Source organism: Balaenoptera borealis (genome assembly GCF_965194805.1).
Source record: "Balaenoptera borealis genome assembly, chromosome: 3".
Classification (NCBI taxonomy): domain Eukaryota; kingdom Metazoa; phylum Chordata; class Mammalia; order Artiodactyla; family Balaenopteridae; genus Balaenoptera; species Balaenoptera borealis.
Window position 1 is genome coordinate 2,729,929 of NC_138866.1, and position 18,179 is coordinate 2,748,107.

The 18,179-nt window shown below is 42.6% G+C and overlaps 1 protein-coding gene and 1 long non-coding RNA gene across 19 annotated transcripts in view; one reads left to right on the plus strand and one right to left on the minus strand.

Annotated features, from left to right (window-relative positions):
* Nucleotides 1-16,081, minus strand: part of WDR20 (WD repeat domain 20) — a 63,214-nt gene extending 47,133 nt beyond the window's left edge. For 4 of the 18 annotated variants that reach the window (XM_082387435.1, XM_082387427.1, XM_082387431.1 and 1 more), the window contains exon 1: nucleotides 15,773-16,078. In XM_082387435.1, the coding sequence (XP_082243561.1) occupies nucleotides 15,773-16,021 (249 nt within the window). In that variant the 5' untranslated portion in view covers nucleotides 16,022-16,078. Of the gene's footprint in view, nucleotides 1-15,772 lie in introns of all 18 variants that reach the window. The other 14 variants (XM_082387432.1, XM_082387433.1, XM_082387424.1 and 11 more) reach the window with 7 other exon arrangements.
* A 100-nt stretch (nucleotides 16,082-16,181) lies between these two features.
* Nucleotides 16,182-17,876, plus strand: LOC309626599. The gene is made up of 2 exons (XR_014243306.1): nucleotides 16,182-16,696; nucleotides 17,589-17,876. It is a non-coding gene; the product is annotated as an uncharacterized lncRNA (long non-coding RNA).
* Nucleotides 17,877-18,179: the final 303 nt, after the last annotated feature.

Genomic DNA, 18,179 nt, shown 5'->3' on the forward strand with positions numbered 1-18,179 from the left:
TAAATAAATATTTTAAAAAATAATAATAACATGGAACAGGGACTTCCCTGGCTGTCCAGTGGTTAAGACTGCGCTCTTCCAATGCAGGGAGCACAGATTTGATCCCTGGTCGGGGAACTAAGATCCCACAAGCCACGCGGCCAAAAAATAAATAGGACTTCCCTGGTGGCGCACTGGTTAAGAATCTGCCTGCCAATACAGGGAACACCGGTTCGAGCCCTGGCCCAGGAAGATTCCACATACCACGGAGCAGCTAAGCCCGTGCACCACAACTACTAAGCCTGCGTGCCACAACTACTGAGCCTGCATGCCACAGCTACTGAAGCCCGTGCGCCTAGAGCCCGTGCTCCGCAACAAGAGAAGCCACCGCAATGAGAAGCCCGTGCACTCAGTGAAGAGTAGCCCCCTACTCGCAGCACCTAGAGAAAGCCCGCACTCAGCAATGAAGACCCAATGTGGCCAAAAATTAATTAATTAATTAAAATAAATAAATAAATGAAAGTGTGGCTCAAAAAATAAATAAATAAATAATAAATAATTTTTTAAAAAACACATGGAACATTTTAACTAGGTTACAAGGAAGAATATCATTATGTTTCAAGTAACTGGTATCAAAAAAACATATTCTATGACCATACCAGGTGAATAAGTTAATCAATAACAAAACTAAACACCATGAATAGAAACAAAAAAAATGCTTGTTCAAAAATTCAGGGTTAAAGAGGAAAATAAAATGGAAATTAAACAATATTTAGATCTTAATGACAATGATATTACCACATGTGTAACATACGGGTGACGGTTAAGGCAATACGTAAGAGGGATTTCTACAGCTTTGAGCACATCATTAAAAAGCAAGAAAGGCTAACAACCTATGTTTTCAATTCAGAAAGCTAGAAAAAGAAGAGTAAATCTAAAGAAAACAAAGGAAGTAAAGATAACAGATATTACAAAACAGAAAACAAAGAAACAGCTGATTCTGTGAAACAAAATTTTAATTGACAAACCTTACAAGTCTGCTCAAGAAAAAATTAAAATATGAATGAGGGGTGAAGCTCAAGCTGGTGACTGAGGCCAGTAGCTGCCTAAGAATGGCAGAAACCTGAGTGTCCCAGTGACTCCACAGCAGGTCCCTCTGCAGAGGGGGCCACAGTTCCAACCCAGAGATGGCCACATAACATGATGGCAGACAGATGGTCCAGAAAGCAAAAGACAACAGGAGCAGAAGAAGGAACTGGCAAAAGTCACTATCAAGAAGGAAGCTCTAGAGCTGACAGTGACAGAGACGGAGCTTTGCTGGAGCGTGTGCAGTGTGAGCTTTAATTGCCCTAACAAACGGATGTGCGCTTTCAGGGGAATACCCACTGGATTAATTTGTTGCAATAAATACTTTTTCCTTTGGGGCGGTGAGAAAAGGCACAAACAAACAATTTTAGGTACAAAAGATACAGATACAGAGGAGTATCTGTACTCCATATAATGGGAGTAAGAAAAGAAAAGGGAATAGGACTGAGCCACAGGGAAATCAAGTTAAAGACTAGGTAGCGCAGAAGGAACGGACGAAGGTGAAGTAGAGGGCGGCCAGAGGCACGTGGACCAGAGAGGGAGAAAGGACGTCAAGGCGAAAGTGTCAGGACAAGGAGGGTTTCAATGAAGAGAAGATGATCAGCTGTGTCAAATGCTGCTGAGAGGTCAAGGAAGCTGCGGGCTGCATGGTGTCCAATGGATCTGGCAGCGTGACGCTGAGCGACCTGTATCCTGAAGAAATTAGAGCAGTGGGAGCCAGGGACACACTGGAGTGGGGGGACAACTGCTGCCATCTGAATTAGTAATCGTGGAGTTGAAGCCGTTTCAGCTGATGACAAGACCCAGAGTGTCACTAGAGAAGAGAGAGCGCTAGAGGTGGACTACAGAAGGTCACCGGGGGTGGACATGGAAGACGAGAAATCGAGGTGCCAAGGTGTTTGATGGGTTATGCAATGGATACGAAACCACCCAGGATGGAGGCAGGAACTGGAGCGGAAAGGAAGGCTGTGAGGCAGGTACCAAGGTGTTCAATGAGCAGAGGCGGCTAGGAAGTCGGCTCATGGCCATGAGGAAGGAAGAGGAAGGTGGCATGAGTCTAAGGGCAGAGGCTGCACAGGGGCGCCAGGAGCGGTGGCACATGGACCTACGCCTAGTCTAGTGCTGCTCACCGTGCAGCGTGGCAGTCAGGACTTGGCGGAGCCGTTCCAGCTCAGCCCGCACCCCACCCTCTGAGCTCTCTGGGACTGCAAACTGCGGCCACACCAAGGGAAGTTCTGAGCATAACAACCACCAATTTTTAACTAGCTGAGCTAATATCGCCCTCAGTCTTGCTAGCTACATATATACCTATTCCAAAATCCAGAGGGGGAAAAAAATGTAAGGAGTTGTACAATTCCTAGAATTAAGTGGGAAGTAAGAAGGGACTGGAAGGGAAAGTTTGAGCACTTTTTTCCAGGACACCAGGATAAGGAAGATGTCGCTTCTGAACAAAGCTGGCACCAGGCAATCAAGACACCAGACGAAGCTGCCTCCCGGGTTAGCCCAGAAGAACTCTAACAGCACAAGATTCGAGGCTGTGACTAATTTCTAAGAGCCTCTCAACCAATGAAAAGGGGCTGGCAAGCCTAGCTCTGTGAGCTTTAGTAACAAACACTAACCATGTTTGTCTTGTGACAGGGATTTTGAGAGATTACTGAATTTACTCCAGTAAGTCCTTAGGGGACTCTAAGTTCAACCAACTCATTCATTTACAATCAAACACAATATGCCTACTATGTACAGGCACTGCAATGGATATAAGATGAATAAGATGATTTCTGCCCTCAAGATCCACTGTTTTGTGGAGGAGACAAAGATTCAAACAAAAAATTCCAACACTGTGAAAAGGTGGGAGGACATTCGTAATAGTGCAACAGCAAGAGCAAGGGAAAGAGAGGTTTCTAAAGCACGCAGAAGCACCACGCAGCCCAAGCTGTGCTCAGCGTGCAACTGCACTGTGCTGTATGCCTTGCTTTACTGATTCATCTCACCATGAGCTCTCCTCTTGCAGGAAGAGCTGTGTCGACTATGTCTGGGTCCCCAATACCTAACGCAGTGTAAGACCTTCAGTGTAGTTTGCATCTCTTGGTTGCCCACCCAGTACTGATCTACAGATCTACTCTCCTGTCTGGTATCTACCCACACTGCAGCTCCAGCATGAGCTCCAGAGCAATCAGGATATCAGATAGTCCAATCCCCACGCTAAAGGTGTGGGTTAGTCAAGACTCCCGGTCAAACACTGCAAATTTCCTTGGCCACAAGAATGGGCTGGTAATCTAGTTTGGGGCAATGAGTCAAAGGAGGTTTGCTGGGGGCTTCTATGAAACAATCTTCTCTATTCTTCTGAGAAAGTGATTAGAAGAACTGTTCATTCTCATCCTGGGTACTGGCTCTCAATGTGGTCCGCGCGGCACAGAAATGTGAAGCCAGCACCCCAGCACTATTCTGCCATCGAAGACAGGTTGATACACAGTAGAAAGCAAACCCCGGAGACTCTCAGCAAAACAGAGCTGGTGTCCCAATCAATCCACATCTGAAGCCCACCTCACCTCCGGAATTTTCAATATCATAAGCTAACGCATCCCCTATAAAGTTTAAACTTGTTTGAGTTGGGTTTCCTGTTACTTGCAAACCAAAACATACCTAACATTATAATATATTCAAGATATGCTAAATCCCCAAACCACTAGCGAATCGCTGTCCCCCAGCTGCTGTACAGCACATTCTAATGTTCTTCTCTTGCTTCCAGAAAAGTCTTTGTTAAGCCTAAATTTTAAAATGTAAATCTTTTCCCTCTTATTTAAACCTTGGAGAAGGGCAACTGGTTAACACCTAAATAATAAAACTGTGGCTCAAAATTATAAAAAAATTATAAAAGGAAATTTACAAATTTATAAACTTAACTATAAAAATATGAAACTTCTTCATAGCAAAAACAAGCAAGCACAAACACACATACACATGCACACCCCTAAGCAAAGTTACAAGACAGGGGACAAACTGAGAAGAAAAAAAATCTGTTAATTCATTACCACAAAGGACTCATCTCCCTAATGTATAAAGAGCTCCTTAAAAACAAAAAAAGCCACCCAAGATGTCCAAAAACCCAACAGAAAAATGGGTAAGGGATACGAAACGATTCATAGAAAAAGAAATACATTTCACTCTTAATATATAGAAAGATGCGCAACCTCACTTGGTACAAGGAAAAAACAAACTTATACTAATTTCTCACCTATCAGATCAAATGCAAAAGTTGGTGACACACTGTTGGTGAGGCGGTGGCTGTGATGCAACACAAATTAGTACAACCCCTCCCTGTGGAGGGCAGTTTGATGACATCTATTGAAAACATATATGCATTTACCCTGTGACTCAGCAGTATCTCCTCTGGAAATACGTACTACAGATATACCTGCCGCTGTGCAAAATAATATATACGCAAAGTTATTCACTGCAGCATTATTTGTAATTTAAAAAATATTAACAGTCGAGAGTCATCTGGTTAAATAAATTATGGTACATCCACAGCATGGAGTATAAAGCAATTATAAGAAAGAGGGAAGAAGCTCTCTATTTACTAATATGGAAAGATCTTCAGTATATACCATTAAGCAGAAGAAAACAAGATGCAAAATACCATACACAGTATGCTCCTTCAATTCCTTCAAATCTCTGCTCAAATATCATCTTATTCTTACAATAAGAGAAGGATGAGTCAGAAACAAATAAAATGACTATAGGGAGAGGAAGGGAACTGAGTGAGGGGTCGGACAGAAACGGAAACTGGAGGTCTCTGAATATTACCTTGTTTTACAGTTCCGATGTTAGAGCCACATAAATGTTTTACATAATTAAAACACACAAAAAACGCATTTTTGACAGCTTTATAAAGGTATAATGATATACAAAGAACTGCACATGTTAAATGTGTACGATGTGATGAGCCTGGACATATGCAAGCACCCATGACACCATGACCACAATCGAGGTAACAGACATACCTAACACCTCTCAAAGTTCCCTTGTGTCCCTTCATTTTTGTCTTTGTTTTTTGTAGTAAGAACACTTAATATGAGATCTACCCTCTTAACACATTTTGACGTACACATACTGTACCGCCAACTACAGGCACTACGCTATACCGCAGAGCTCTAGAACTCGCGCACCCAGCGTAACTGAAACTTACACAAAATTAAACTCTAAAAAGATCTCTCACGTACTAAAACTGGATTACAGTAACAGTTGCACGACTCGGTAAATTTACTAAAAAAAAAAAAAATGAATTGGACACTTACAATAGAGGGCAGGAAGGTACAATAATTTGACTGGATTAAGTCTGAAGAGGCGGTAAAAGAGAGAAAGCTGTAAAGACCACCGCCTCTCCAACTTTAGTGAGCACATGAGTCAGCTGGGGACCCTCCTAGAAGGTGGATTTGGATTCAGTAAGTCTGGAGTGGGGCCCAATTCTGAACTTCCAACAAGCTCCCAGGTGACGACGCTGATGGTGCTTGTCTGTGGACCACACTTCGAAGGGTCCAGACAACTAGAGGAGCTTTGCTCTAAGCAGCTGCTGAGAAATGGGGCAGTAGCTGCCCCAGGCAAAGGACCTGTAGGGAGTGGGTGGGGTCCAGAAAAGGGTTCTCCCCTTCTTTCTTAAGATGGAGGGAATAACAACATGATTGCTGTAAAATTTGATTCAGTCAGGGCTAGAACAGAGAGTGTGTGCAAAGGAAGTTAAAGCGATTAGCCACAGCATTTAAGACAGCAGTGTGCTGGAGAGAGCAGTGGGTGGCAGGAGAACTGAAGGAAAGTGATGAGGGTCCAATGACAGGTGGTGGTGACACAATTTGATTGCTTGAGTCCTGAAAGAGGATAATACACTAGGAATCTTGAAGGAGGATAATACACTAACATAGTACATCACCTCAGAAGTAGTACCAAAAGAAAGAAAATACATTAAAAAATATCTTTAAAAAAATCATACTGAAAGTTTTAGAAGCTAGGATATAGCCAACAGTTAAACAATCACCACTAAGAAAGATAATCTTATCCTTCCAAGACTTGCACAAGCTTCAGCCCTCACAGAGCGGCTCACAACTTTCAGGAGGAGCCATCAAATGCCACAGCCTTAGGCCTTGGGCTTCTAGTTCCCTGGTTCAGAATCCTCTCCCCCTCAGTGCACCCACCCATAAGAATTCAGTTCAAATGTCACCTTGTTAAAACCTAAGTTCCCACTGCGTTTGAGACAAACAAACATTACAATGTAATCAATCATCTGAACCAAAAGGAACACAGAGTTAATCTGGTAGAGTAGTTCTTGTATTTCTCCCTCTATTTAGCACAGCAAGGGCAAAGAATGATGAGGAGGAAAACGAAAGGAAGCACATGGCACAACCAACTCAGAATTCTACATATTCAACTGCTTTGGAAAATATTACACCACCACAAGCACCACAAAGACCTCTCCACGGAGCTAAAAGTTTCACCTGACAGAAGAAACCAGCTACCCTCCTCGCATTCCATCACACACATGACACTAAAGAAGGTAAGCCAAGACATCTAATCAGGGTGCTGAAACTTTCTGTGCATGGACTCCTTCTCAAAATAATGTTTTTAAATACAAAAGATTACAAAGGAGATCAATTATATTAAAATACAGTTGTACTACATTAAACAAATGTAGGATTTTTTAAAGTTTATTTCACATTGAATAACAGGCTCTAGCAGCAGATCCACTAACTACTGTAATTTCAAAGCAGTGATGAGTACAAATGATATTTGATATGTCTGCAACAACCATAATGTGATATGCAAACATCTGTGATTTTCACTGGTAATAAAGTCACAGGTCTGTGATTTGTTGCCTATATTCATAATTGAAGAACATGTTAAACATGTTAAAATTCAGTTAGAAGTTCAGTTAAGAATAAGGATGTAAAATACGTCTTTCCATCTAGGTTGACATACCTCCTAAATTCCAATCAGATTAAGAAGTCCTAGGGAATTCCCCGGCGGTCCAGTGGTTAGGACTCAGTGCTCTCACTGTGGAGGGCCCGGGTTCAATCCCTGGTCAGGGAACTAAGATCCCACAAGCCGCATGGTGTGGCAAAAAAAAAAAAGCCCTAAGAAGTGAATACTGTCTAAAATAGCAGACACCGTACATCTCACCACTATTTACTCATCCATCTTACCACTAGATTGTAGTCACCTTAGGCCAGGGACTGTCTTATTTGTCTTTGGGCCTATAGGTCCAATAAATGTTAGGTGGATGGACAAGCCATTTATTATTCTACTGGACTGTGAACTCCTTGATGGCAGAGATTCTGTCTCAACAACAATATAGAGCAGGCACTCGAATCTTGATAGAATAAATGAGTGTGTGGATATCTTGTCTCCTTGGTTAGACGATAATCCTCTTAAGGTCAGGGATAATGTCTTATACTTCTTTGATTTCCCATAGTCTAGTATACTGCTTTTCACATAAAACCACTCAAATATCTATTAAATGAAGCATTAAGACATGTCAGAGGGCTTCCCTGGTGGCGCAGCGGTTGAGAATCTGCCTGCCAATGCAGGGGACACGGGTTCGAGCCCTGGTCTGGGAAGATCCCACATGCCGCGGAGCAACTAGGCCCGTGAGCCACAATTACTGAGCCTGCGCGTCTGGAGCCTGTGCTCTGCAACAAGAGAGGCCGCGATAGTGAGAGGCCCGCGCACCGTGATGAAGAGCGGCCCCCACTTGCCACAACTAGAGAAAGCCCTCGCACAGAAACGAAGACCCAACACAGCCAAAAATAAATAAATAAATAAAATTAAAAAAAAAAAAAAAGTAGGAATTAAAAAAAAAAAAAGGCATGTCAGAGCCTCTGAAACAAAGCTCAAAGTAAGCAGAGAATGAGCACCTGTACCAGTTTTGCTGTAGCAGGAAAACAAAAAACACACACAGCCCAACAGTGAGCTGGCTGTGAACCAACCAAAGGAGAAACAGCTTAAGGTCACAGGGATAACCTACAATGTGGTTACTTGAAAATACATTAAAATATTCCTATTCTTACTTTAAAATACAAAAACCTTAAAAATTCCTTCCTCGTGAATGGTTCTTGCTTCTTTCTCATAAAATCTACAGTTTCAAGTACATTTTCCTACTGCTACAAAACAAGATAAAATGTAGCACAGACTGACTTGGCCTGTTTTTAGTACAATGTACCCTACTTTTAAAAATTCCATATTACAAAATAGAATTGACAATGCAAAACATTACTCAGTTTACAAATTACCAATTGGAAGAGAAGCTGTGAAGTTGAGAAAAATGCTAAAAGAGTGGGGGGGAGGGATAAATTGGAAGATTGGGACTGACATATACACACTACTATACATAAAATAGGACTTCCCTGGTGGCGCAGTGGTTAAGAATCCACCTGCCAATGCAGGGGACACGGGTTCGAGCCCTGGTCCAGGAAGATCCCACATGCTGTGGAGCAACTAAGCCCGTGTGCCACAACTACTTAGCCTGAGCTCTAGAGCCCATGACCCACAACTACTGAGCCCACGCGCTGCAACTACTGAAGCCCACGTGCCTAGAACCCGTGCTGCGCAACAAGAGAGGCCACCGCTGTGAGAAGCCCGCACACCGCAACGAAGAGCAGCCCCTGCTCGCTGCAACTAGAGAAAGCCCGCGCGCAGCAACGAAGACCCAACACAGCCAAAAATAAATAAATAAATAAATAAATAAATAAATAAATAAATAAATAAATCTATATTAAAAAAAAAAAAGAAATACAAGGCTACCCATTTTGAAATTTACAAAAATGTGATCTGTACACAACATTTCGGGAAAAATCATCTATTTGAAATCCAACCCAAAATTCTTCCACTAGGCAGAGAAATACCTCTTCATTTCACCTTTACTCCTTAATTCCACCTGATGCCTATACTGCTTATGCCATGCGCTGAGCACACACCTTCTACTCTACCTTACAATTATCAAGACAAAAATACAAGCTCCTTACAGACAGGGAGTGTCTTAATTTACCCTCACATCACCCATAGCAGACAGTAGTAACTTGTATGTAACAATTCAGCAATAAACACTTGATGAATGAGGATTACTTTTTTCAAAGCAAGACGCATCTTGCACTCTATTATGAAAAATAGATGCCAAATGTTCAGAGGATAACTTGTCATTGATATTCTGAATTATTAATGTCCTGAAAATTAAAACTGAGAATGTCTGCCAATTTATTTCTATTTTTGATATCTATTCCTAAATAAACAAATAGGACATTTCCTATTTCCGCACAAAGTAACCTAGCTGAAATATAAATAAAACTGTTCTCTAAGACATCAAATATCAGACTACAAAAATCTTTACATTTATTTTTATTAAAAAAATTTTTTTTTTAATTAATTTATTTTATTTATATATCTTTGGCCACACTGGGTCTTCGTTGCTGCTCATGGGCTTTCTCTAGTTGCAGCGAGTGGGGGCTACTCTTCATTGCAGTGCATGGGCTTCTCTTGTTGCGGAGCATGGGTTCTAGGCACGCGGGCTTCAGTAGTTGTGGCACACGGGCTCAGTAGTTGTGGCTCGTGGGCTCTAGAGCGCAGGCTCAGTAGCTGTGGCGCAAGGGCTTAGTTGCTCCACAGCATGTGGGATCTTCCCAGACCAGGGCTTGAACCCGTGTCCCCTGCATTGGGAGGCGGATTCTTAACCACTGCACCACCAGGGAAGCCCTACATTTATTTTTAAAATAAGGTTCTTTAGGCATATAGCCAAACTAGTCAGTGACAAAATCCACTAACTATGTTTTGATTCTTGCTCAAGTTTTCTACCAGAGCACAATAAACAAATAAAGGCACCAGATGATTAACTCAATGTTAATAAATATAGGTGACAAGTTGCTTGAGGGCAAGACCTTGTCTATACCCAACATCTAAAACATATCTAGTACCTCATATCTGGTAGGTGTGCCCCACAAATATTTGCTGAAAGAATGACACTCATGACTAGCTCATGGATCTCACTGACACACTCTGGGAGCTTCTTACCATTGCTTACATCCACCCATGGAGTCTCTCAAAATCTCATCACCATCTTCCTCTTCAAGGTCAAGAGAACCAAGGTATCACATGAAAGTTTCTCAAGCCTGCTTTAAGGGATAAATTAACATGCTTTTCCCTCAGTATAGAAGATGCTATAGTCAAATAACTAAATCTTTATATCAATACTTCAGAAGTCATTAAGTGGCCTTAATGGGGAAAAACAAAAACAAAACAAAACAGATTCCCATCCAATTCCACAAATGCCCTACTAACTTAAGTACAAAATTTCTTAAAGTAAATTTGATATAAAAAATTCTAGACTTCTAAGCCTTTTTCTAAATAATAAATGGAGAGCAGAGAGATGTGAAAATAACAAATGGGGAGAAGGGTGCGAACATGATCCTCTCTGGAGCAATCCAGTATCTAAAACTAGTCTGTGGATAAAAACCTTTAAAAGGCATCTAGTTCCCCCTCCCACACAAAGCATGAATCCCTCAGTCACCAACAGGTAGTCCTGCAGTCTTTGATAAAGAGACAGAATATTTCCTATATGGAATGCTCATTCTCTCTCAAGTCAACCCATTACCCTCCTGGATAACTCCAGCTCTAAAAATATTCTAGCTGCTATTTCTTTTTTTAATTTTTATTTATTTATTTCTTGGCCGCATCTTGCAGCACGTGGGATCTTAGTTCCTGGACCAGGGATTGAACCCGCACCCCCTGCAGTGGAAGCGCGGAGTCTGCTTCCACTGGACCGCCAGGGAAGGCCCTTTAGCTGTTATTCTTAACTGAACTTCTGGCTCCAGCTTCATCTCAGCCTGGTGAGTACCCACGCTTTTTCTAGCATAAAGACCTAGAGTCACTATGTGTTCAACTTGCTTTCAAAACACACCTCACTCTTCCCAATTCCCATTCAGAGAAGCAGGCAAAGAATCCAAGACATGAAGACATCTCCCCAGTACAAAGATGAATTTTCATTTAAAAATTATTGAGCACAGAATTATACAACCTTAAGAGTTGAAAAGGCCTTGGACACCATCCAATTCTACCTTTCATCTATTGTAGGAATTGCTTCAATCTCTGGACATTTGTACAGAACATTTGTGGCCTAGAATGTTAAGATAGGGGGAAAAAAGTAAAAGCTCTTTGATTTGAATGTTAAGTAATTCTGAGTATAGCTTTAAAAAGTTGCTTGATTCAATTAAAAAAAAGGTGGGGTCATGGAGGGTTAAGTTAGGAGTTTGGGATTAGCAGATACAAACTACTATATATACAATAGATAAACAACAAGGTCCTACTGTATAGCACAAGGAACCACATTCAGTATCCTGTAATAAACCATAATGGGAAAGAATATGAAAAGGATATGTATATATACGTGTAACTGAATTACTTTGCTGTACACCAGAAACTAATGCATTATAAATCAACTATACTTCAATAAAACAATTTTTTTTAATTTGAAAAGTTGTTTGACAGTACATAGATCTGGTAGGTAACATGGTTTGATAGAAGTAGATCAAAAGTAATCCGCACCATTTGTCTACTTTCCACTACTTCACTGTCTCTTGCTACATAATTTCCCAGTTATAAGAAGCTAAATTTGTTACCAATAATTTTAAATCTCTTTTGGGAATTCCCTGGCAGTCCAGTGGTTAGGACTTTGTGCTTTCACTGCCAGGGGCCTGGGTTCAATCCCTGGTTGGAGAACTAAGATCCCACAAGCCATGCAGCGCAGCCAAAAAAAAAAATATATTTTTTTAAATTAAATAAAAATGTCTTTTAAAAGATGTGAGCTACTAAAAATACCTGTTACTTTTGGGCCCAAAATTGAACAGATTTTTAGCTCCTAAAGATCTTTTTAAAGTAAGACATAGATGGACAGAGACGCTTTATCCAGTCATTCACTCAACAAATTAACAGTAGGGGTCTACTCTATGCTGGATGCTGTGCTGGGCACTAGGAAGACAGAGAAAGCAGAAAAGACATCCTATTCTAAGGGAGCTTTGTTTACAGAAGAGACAGAGAATTACAAATTGAGAAAAGTGCTAGAAAGGCAAAGTACAGGATGCTATAAAAACGTGTAACAGGGAAAACTGATCTAGCCTGCGAATTCAAAGGACATGCTGAGGAAGTGATGTTTAAGCTTAGATCTGAATGGTGGCCATTTGCATTTATGTAAAAACAGATCTCCATAAAATGAAAGGGTTGGTACAATAAGCCCAGTACCTTTGGCATCTTTATCCTAAAACCACCTCTTTTTTAAAAAGAGGAAAGCAAAGTATGCTATAAAGAGATCTGAAAGCTAGTAGCTGAAAGTTCTTTGGGAGGCGGGGCAGTGTCTCACTCATCTTTGGTTACCCCACATCCCCTTGCCTAGTATAATTATTACCATAGTAGTCACTCAAATCTTTGCTGAAATGCTGACTTCACCCTCCGTATTAAATCAATGTTCATATTATTTTTAGCTCAGCAAAACAAATTCACAAAACTAGATGTCCTCACACAAGAAACCCTACTCCGAACTTCAGTTTTGAAAAGAAGATGCGTGATGAATTGGGAGAGTGGGATTGACATATATACACTAATATGTATAAAATGGATAACTAATAAGAACCTGCTGTATAAAAAAATAAAATAAAATTCAAAAATTCAAAAAAAAAAAAGAAAAAGAAAAAGAAAAGAAGATGCTTTCATCTACCTCACAGGATTGCAAGATTCAATGAGATAACACAGGGTAAAACGCTGGGGTAAATTCTGAAGTGCTTGGAGTATTCGGTTATCTGTGTAACCAAAAAGCTAGATCAATCTCTTCTCACTAAGACAGTTCTTTAGATTCAGTTGTGCTTCTTTACCATTAATTCTTTACCATGAGAAAGAAACTGCATCACAGGTTTGCACACGCTCTCTAGCCTTGGCTTTCTCTGAAGGGTGAGATTCCATAAACTGAAGGTGCCTTCTAGCTCTAGAAACTGACCTGTAAGTGTTTTAAAGGGACGAAGATTACACTCCTTAGCTTAGATTTTAAACTACCTCCTAAATCTGGGATTAAGAGATACAAATTATTATGTATAAGATAGATAAGCAACAAGGATATATTGCATAAAATGGGGAATTACAGCCATTATCTTATACATTTAATGGAGTATAATCTGTAAAAATACTGAATCATCATGCTGTACACCTGAAACTAAAATCATATTGTAAATCAACTATACTTTAATAAAGTAATAATAAGACCTAGTTTCCACTCATTTCACATGCAGATTTAAGTTGAATGTATTCATCCAATTTAAACCTTCTGAATGTTCTAAATAATCTGATTAATTGTTGTAAAACTTTATATGCCCCAAAGAAAAAAAATTTTTAAAGAGTCAAAACGACCAAATGTCAAAAACAGATTTATAACTCCTAACCCCAAAAAGTAAAATTTGGTTTTTCGATTAAGGAAAAGTATCTGCTCTGTTTTAAAATCAGAAAAAAAGTCACAAAAACAATCACTTGTATTCAGAAGTAACAAAAAATAAATGCAAACTCATTCATGGAAACCGAATTTTTAAAAAAATTACAGTGGCTAGGAGACAGTTGAAACGTCCACCATATAATGCAAATGTATCTACAAGATACTACCACATGAAAATGAAACTTTACCAAAAAGTTAATGTGCTCAAGTAAATTATGCAGCTGAAGGCAAATCTACATGTTTAAGATTTGTCTTGTTTAAAATAATTTTTTGCTGTAGCTTTGAAAAGCTCTCCTAGTTTATCCTTCATTCAATAGTATCCCACTAAAAGAGGACACTATTATGATACTTCCAGGCAAGAGACATGTTTTTATGATGCAAACCAGAGCTACCAGATCCAGATAAGGTTTGCCACTAGAATGCTTCAGAAATAATATACTTTAATAGAAAACTTATTTAAAAAGGTAACATCTACACTAGTAATCATTAATATATTTAGTTTTTATGCACTTTTAAATTTTTATGTAACTCCATTTAATAACTTAAAATTCTAAACTTGTTACCAGAGAAAAAGCTGATCCTTTCAGTCCTTGTATCAATGTCAAGATAGCAGCTCCTGTTTGACAGATGCTCTTAATGACTATTTTAACTATATTTTACATCTACTGAGTGTTTCGGGGCTTTAAAGTTCATTACAGTCATTATGCTATTAATCACAACGGGTGTACCACAATATTCTCTTTCTAAAGAGCTGCAGATAGAAGTTAAGTAACTCTTACAAGGTCACGGAACAAGTCAGTGACAAAGTTGGGGATAGGACTAAAACTTCAGCTCCTAGACTACTAACTACTTCACACTTTTCCAATTCCGAAAAAGTAAAGTCAAGCGATTTACTTTCAGTAATTTATAACAAGATACCTCAAACACAGTAGTACACTTATCATAAACGCTAACAAAAAGACTCCCCTCGAACAAATGAGACAACTTGTTACATTTAGATACCACCGTCACATCCCTAGTTCTTGTAACTAAGCAAAAACCTACTGCTTCTGGATATAGTAAATCCTGGAAAATGTCCACCCTTCAATATATACAATTTATTTTCACACTAACTGACTATTTATAAATTAATCTGTTATCACCTTCTCCCACGCCCAGGTACTGTGGAGGGCAGTAATTTCCTCACTCTTCCAAGAGTCAACTCAAAGACCACATATCTCAGAAGTAAGCAGTTCTCAATGAGAACAAAGTTACATAGCCAATGAAAGAACAGCTCTAATAAGTTGCTTCTTTTTAAGAGATATTTTTAAAGGATGATTACATGCTTGACAGCATTACTGTTAAATCGCCCGCCAAGAATAATGGTTCTTGTGATGTAGCTTTTGAGGCATATCCCTCCCTGTTTCGGACACAGTCTGACTTGTTGGACAAGACTGATCTGGGCACGCTCACACACAACCCCTATGAACCAGCCCAGTCCACTGGAAACATCTTCTGCACCTCTTAACTGTAGTAGTACTCAGCCCTTCCCATACCTATAAGGGACAGGAGGACCCTCTTTAACATTCTCTCAGGAGAAGGTTCCCTTCGAGGAGGCAGTGACAGCCGTCCTCCCTCGGATGTTTTTGGAAACAAAGTGTTAACACCAGAAGGAGAGGCTCCTAGGAAGTGTCAGTGTGGCAGCAGGTGGAGTAGCCCTTCGTGCCGAGCAGGTCCTTTCTGACCTAGTCTCAAGTCCTCCGCTTCCCAGCCCCGGTTCCGCCTTACAGATCTTCCCAAGCCGCCCCGCGCCCCTGGTCTCTAACCCAGAGCGAGACTCTCCACCCTCCTGGAAGGCGAGGCGGCCTCAGCCGACCAGACGGCCACCCCACCTCTTCCGGGGACTCGCAGGCCCGCTCCCGGGCCGTGTCAGAGCCTGACGGACCCGCAGGGGCGGTAGCCGGCCCTTTCTGGGGCCTCCCAGCCGGAGCCCCGCACCCCGAGGTCCCGTTCCACCGCCCCCCCCCCCGAAACACCACCGCCACCACCCTCCTCACTCCCGAATCCCCCTTCCTCAGGAGCACTCCAGTGGAGTTACCGGCCCACTCCAAAGTAAGAGCCACGGCCAGCCCATCGGTCACCCTGGCCCCCGCTGTCACCGCCCTGCTCCTGGCCTCTGCCCACGCCGCTGGCGAGCCCCGGTGACGCCCGGGTCGGTACCTTGCGGACCCCCTTGTAGATATAGAAGTAGAGCTCCCGGCCCACATTGAAGCAGAGGCGGTCGCCGTTGCCAGACTGGTCGTTGAGGTTTACGAAGGAGACGCGGACAGGGTTGGATCCCTGCGAGTTGAAGGGCACCCGGTTGGGCCGGCTGTACTCCGAGTGCGGCAGCAGCTTGTACAGACCTTCCCGGGTGGTGAATTGGGTCTTAATCTCGTTCATCTCCTTCCCTCCTCCCTCCGTCGCCATCTTGGAAAGCAGCGTTCATCCTGCCCTAAGTGCCCGGATCACGCCCACCGCGCAGGCGCCGTCCTGGGCTCTCGCCCTCCCCCCGCCCCTTCCTCCTGGCCCCTCCCACCCGCGAGCCGGCCCCGAGGAGGCCGGCGAGGAGAAGGGGCGGGCTTGTTTACGGCCCGACTGCGCAGGCGTGCTCACCTGGCGCGCTCCACGCTGCAGGGCGTCCGCAGGCTCCTCCCGCGGGCGGGGCCTCCGGGCCACTCCGTTGTGGCGCAGGTATTGCTGTCCAGGGTCCGAGGGCGGCCTAGCGGTGCCGCCTACTCCGCCGCCCCGGCCGGGCTGAGCCGGCAAGGGGAAGCCGCGGCGGTGCTGCGGTCGGCGCCGCTGAAGGGAGCTCGCGGCGGCCTCCTCGGCTGCCTCGGGCCCTGTCCTGAGAGGTCCCGGGACCCCGAGGAGCGGAGGAGAGAGCCGTCTGTGCCGCCGCAGATTCGGGGTCAGCACGTGGGGTGCCGTGAACCGAGCGCTCAGGCCCCAGTGTTCCACCCGCAGGAGGGTGCGGGGGAGCCCCGAGTCCGGGAGAGGGCCGGTCCCCCTGTTCTGGGGTCTCCCCTCGGCCAGCCCGCACAGTCGTCTGGATGCCCGGGTCAGGAAACCCCTGTGCACCACCCCGAGTCAGTTTCCGAGAAGGTACTGAAGGACCTCAGTTTTCCGCTTCACCATGTTTTGTTTTGGTTTTTTTTTTAAGGTGGGGTGGAGGGGAGAGGAGCGTATAGATACACAGCATCTGTGTTTGCAAGTCAAATATCTGAATACCTATCTGTAGTGAGCATTGGCTAATTTTAAGGAAAGCAGGTTGTGTTGGCGCTTCTGTTTCTTAAATTTGTCTCCACCAGGTGTTTAGAGAAGGGAGGGTCGGGTCAGGTCGGGAAATGGCTTTGGGAACCAGAGACTGAATCTAAGCATGATTCACTTCTCTTGCTCAACATTTTATGAAGAGCTCTTAGTAAAGTTGGAGGCTGTTGATTTTTTTTTTCTTTTTTTTTTAAGGCTCAAGTGGAATCTGCAGAATTGTTCACTAGGCATAGCTGTGTGGATATACTGTACTAGGTCTAGATTGTAAGGCAGAAAAAGAAAAACAAATTGTAAGGCCGGCACACGTGTTGCAGATTAAACAATCACCGTTTTGTAGCTGGGTTTCTTGGCATGTTGCAGTAGAATACGAAAGTTTCTAAAGTGACAGAAACATCCTGATAGAATTTCAGGTAGGGGTGGTGGGGAGCCGACATCTGTTACACCAAGAATGATTTATCCCTTTAAGTACAAATCATAGCTGGAGTGTCACAAAAGAAGTAGAGAGCGGTAGGTTCTAAAGAGGAGTCTGAATCCTAAACATCTTACATACATAAGCAGGTAATGACAGTGGAAACTGTGCCAATGATGTAATAATGCATTTGACAGTAACATCCTGTATCCTTTGTACATGCTGGCAAAAAAGCACTGGAGTAAATCCTACTTAAAGAAGAGATACCTATGGGCTTCCCTGGTGGCGCAGTTGTTAAGAATCCGTCTGCCAATGCAGGGGATACGAGTTTGAGCCCTGCTCTGGGAAGATCCCACGTGCCGCAGAGCAACTAAGCCCGTGCACCACAACTACTGAGCCCACGTGCCACAACTACTGAGCCCGCGTGCCTAGAGCCCGTGCTCCGCAACAAGGAAACCACCACAATGACCAGCCTGCGCACCGCAAGGAAGAGGAGCCTCGCCCGCAACTAGAGAAAGCCTGCGCGCATCAACGAAGACCCAATGCAGCCAAAATTAATACATAAATAAATTTTAAAAAAAGAATAGATACCTAAAACACCTAAAATTTTGTGTTACAATTGTTTTGATGTTATCTGTCTTCTGCTAAAGGTTAAAAAGATATCAGAAGCCTTTTAACATGGCCAGGATGTATTCTGCGGTCCCATGGATTTATTCCAATTTCCTATAACCATGTTATTTTACATTGAAAATGTGTATACTCTCCTCGAGGGATAGTGACATCCTGAATCATCTAAAAATAAGTCAGCTGTGTTCCCTAGTTATCAAGGGGAAAAAAGCGTAATACATTTTGGAGGGAAAAAAAAAAAACTCAGCAAGCAAAAATTAAAACATAAAAATTATATTAGCA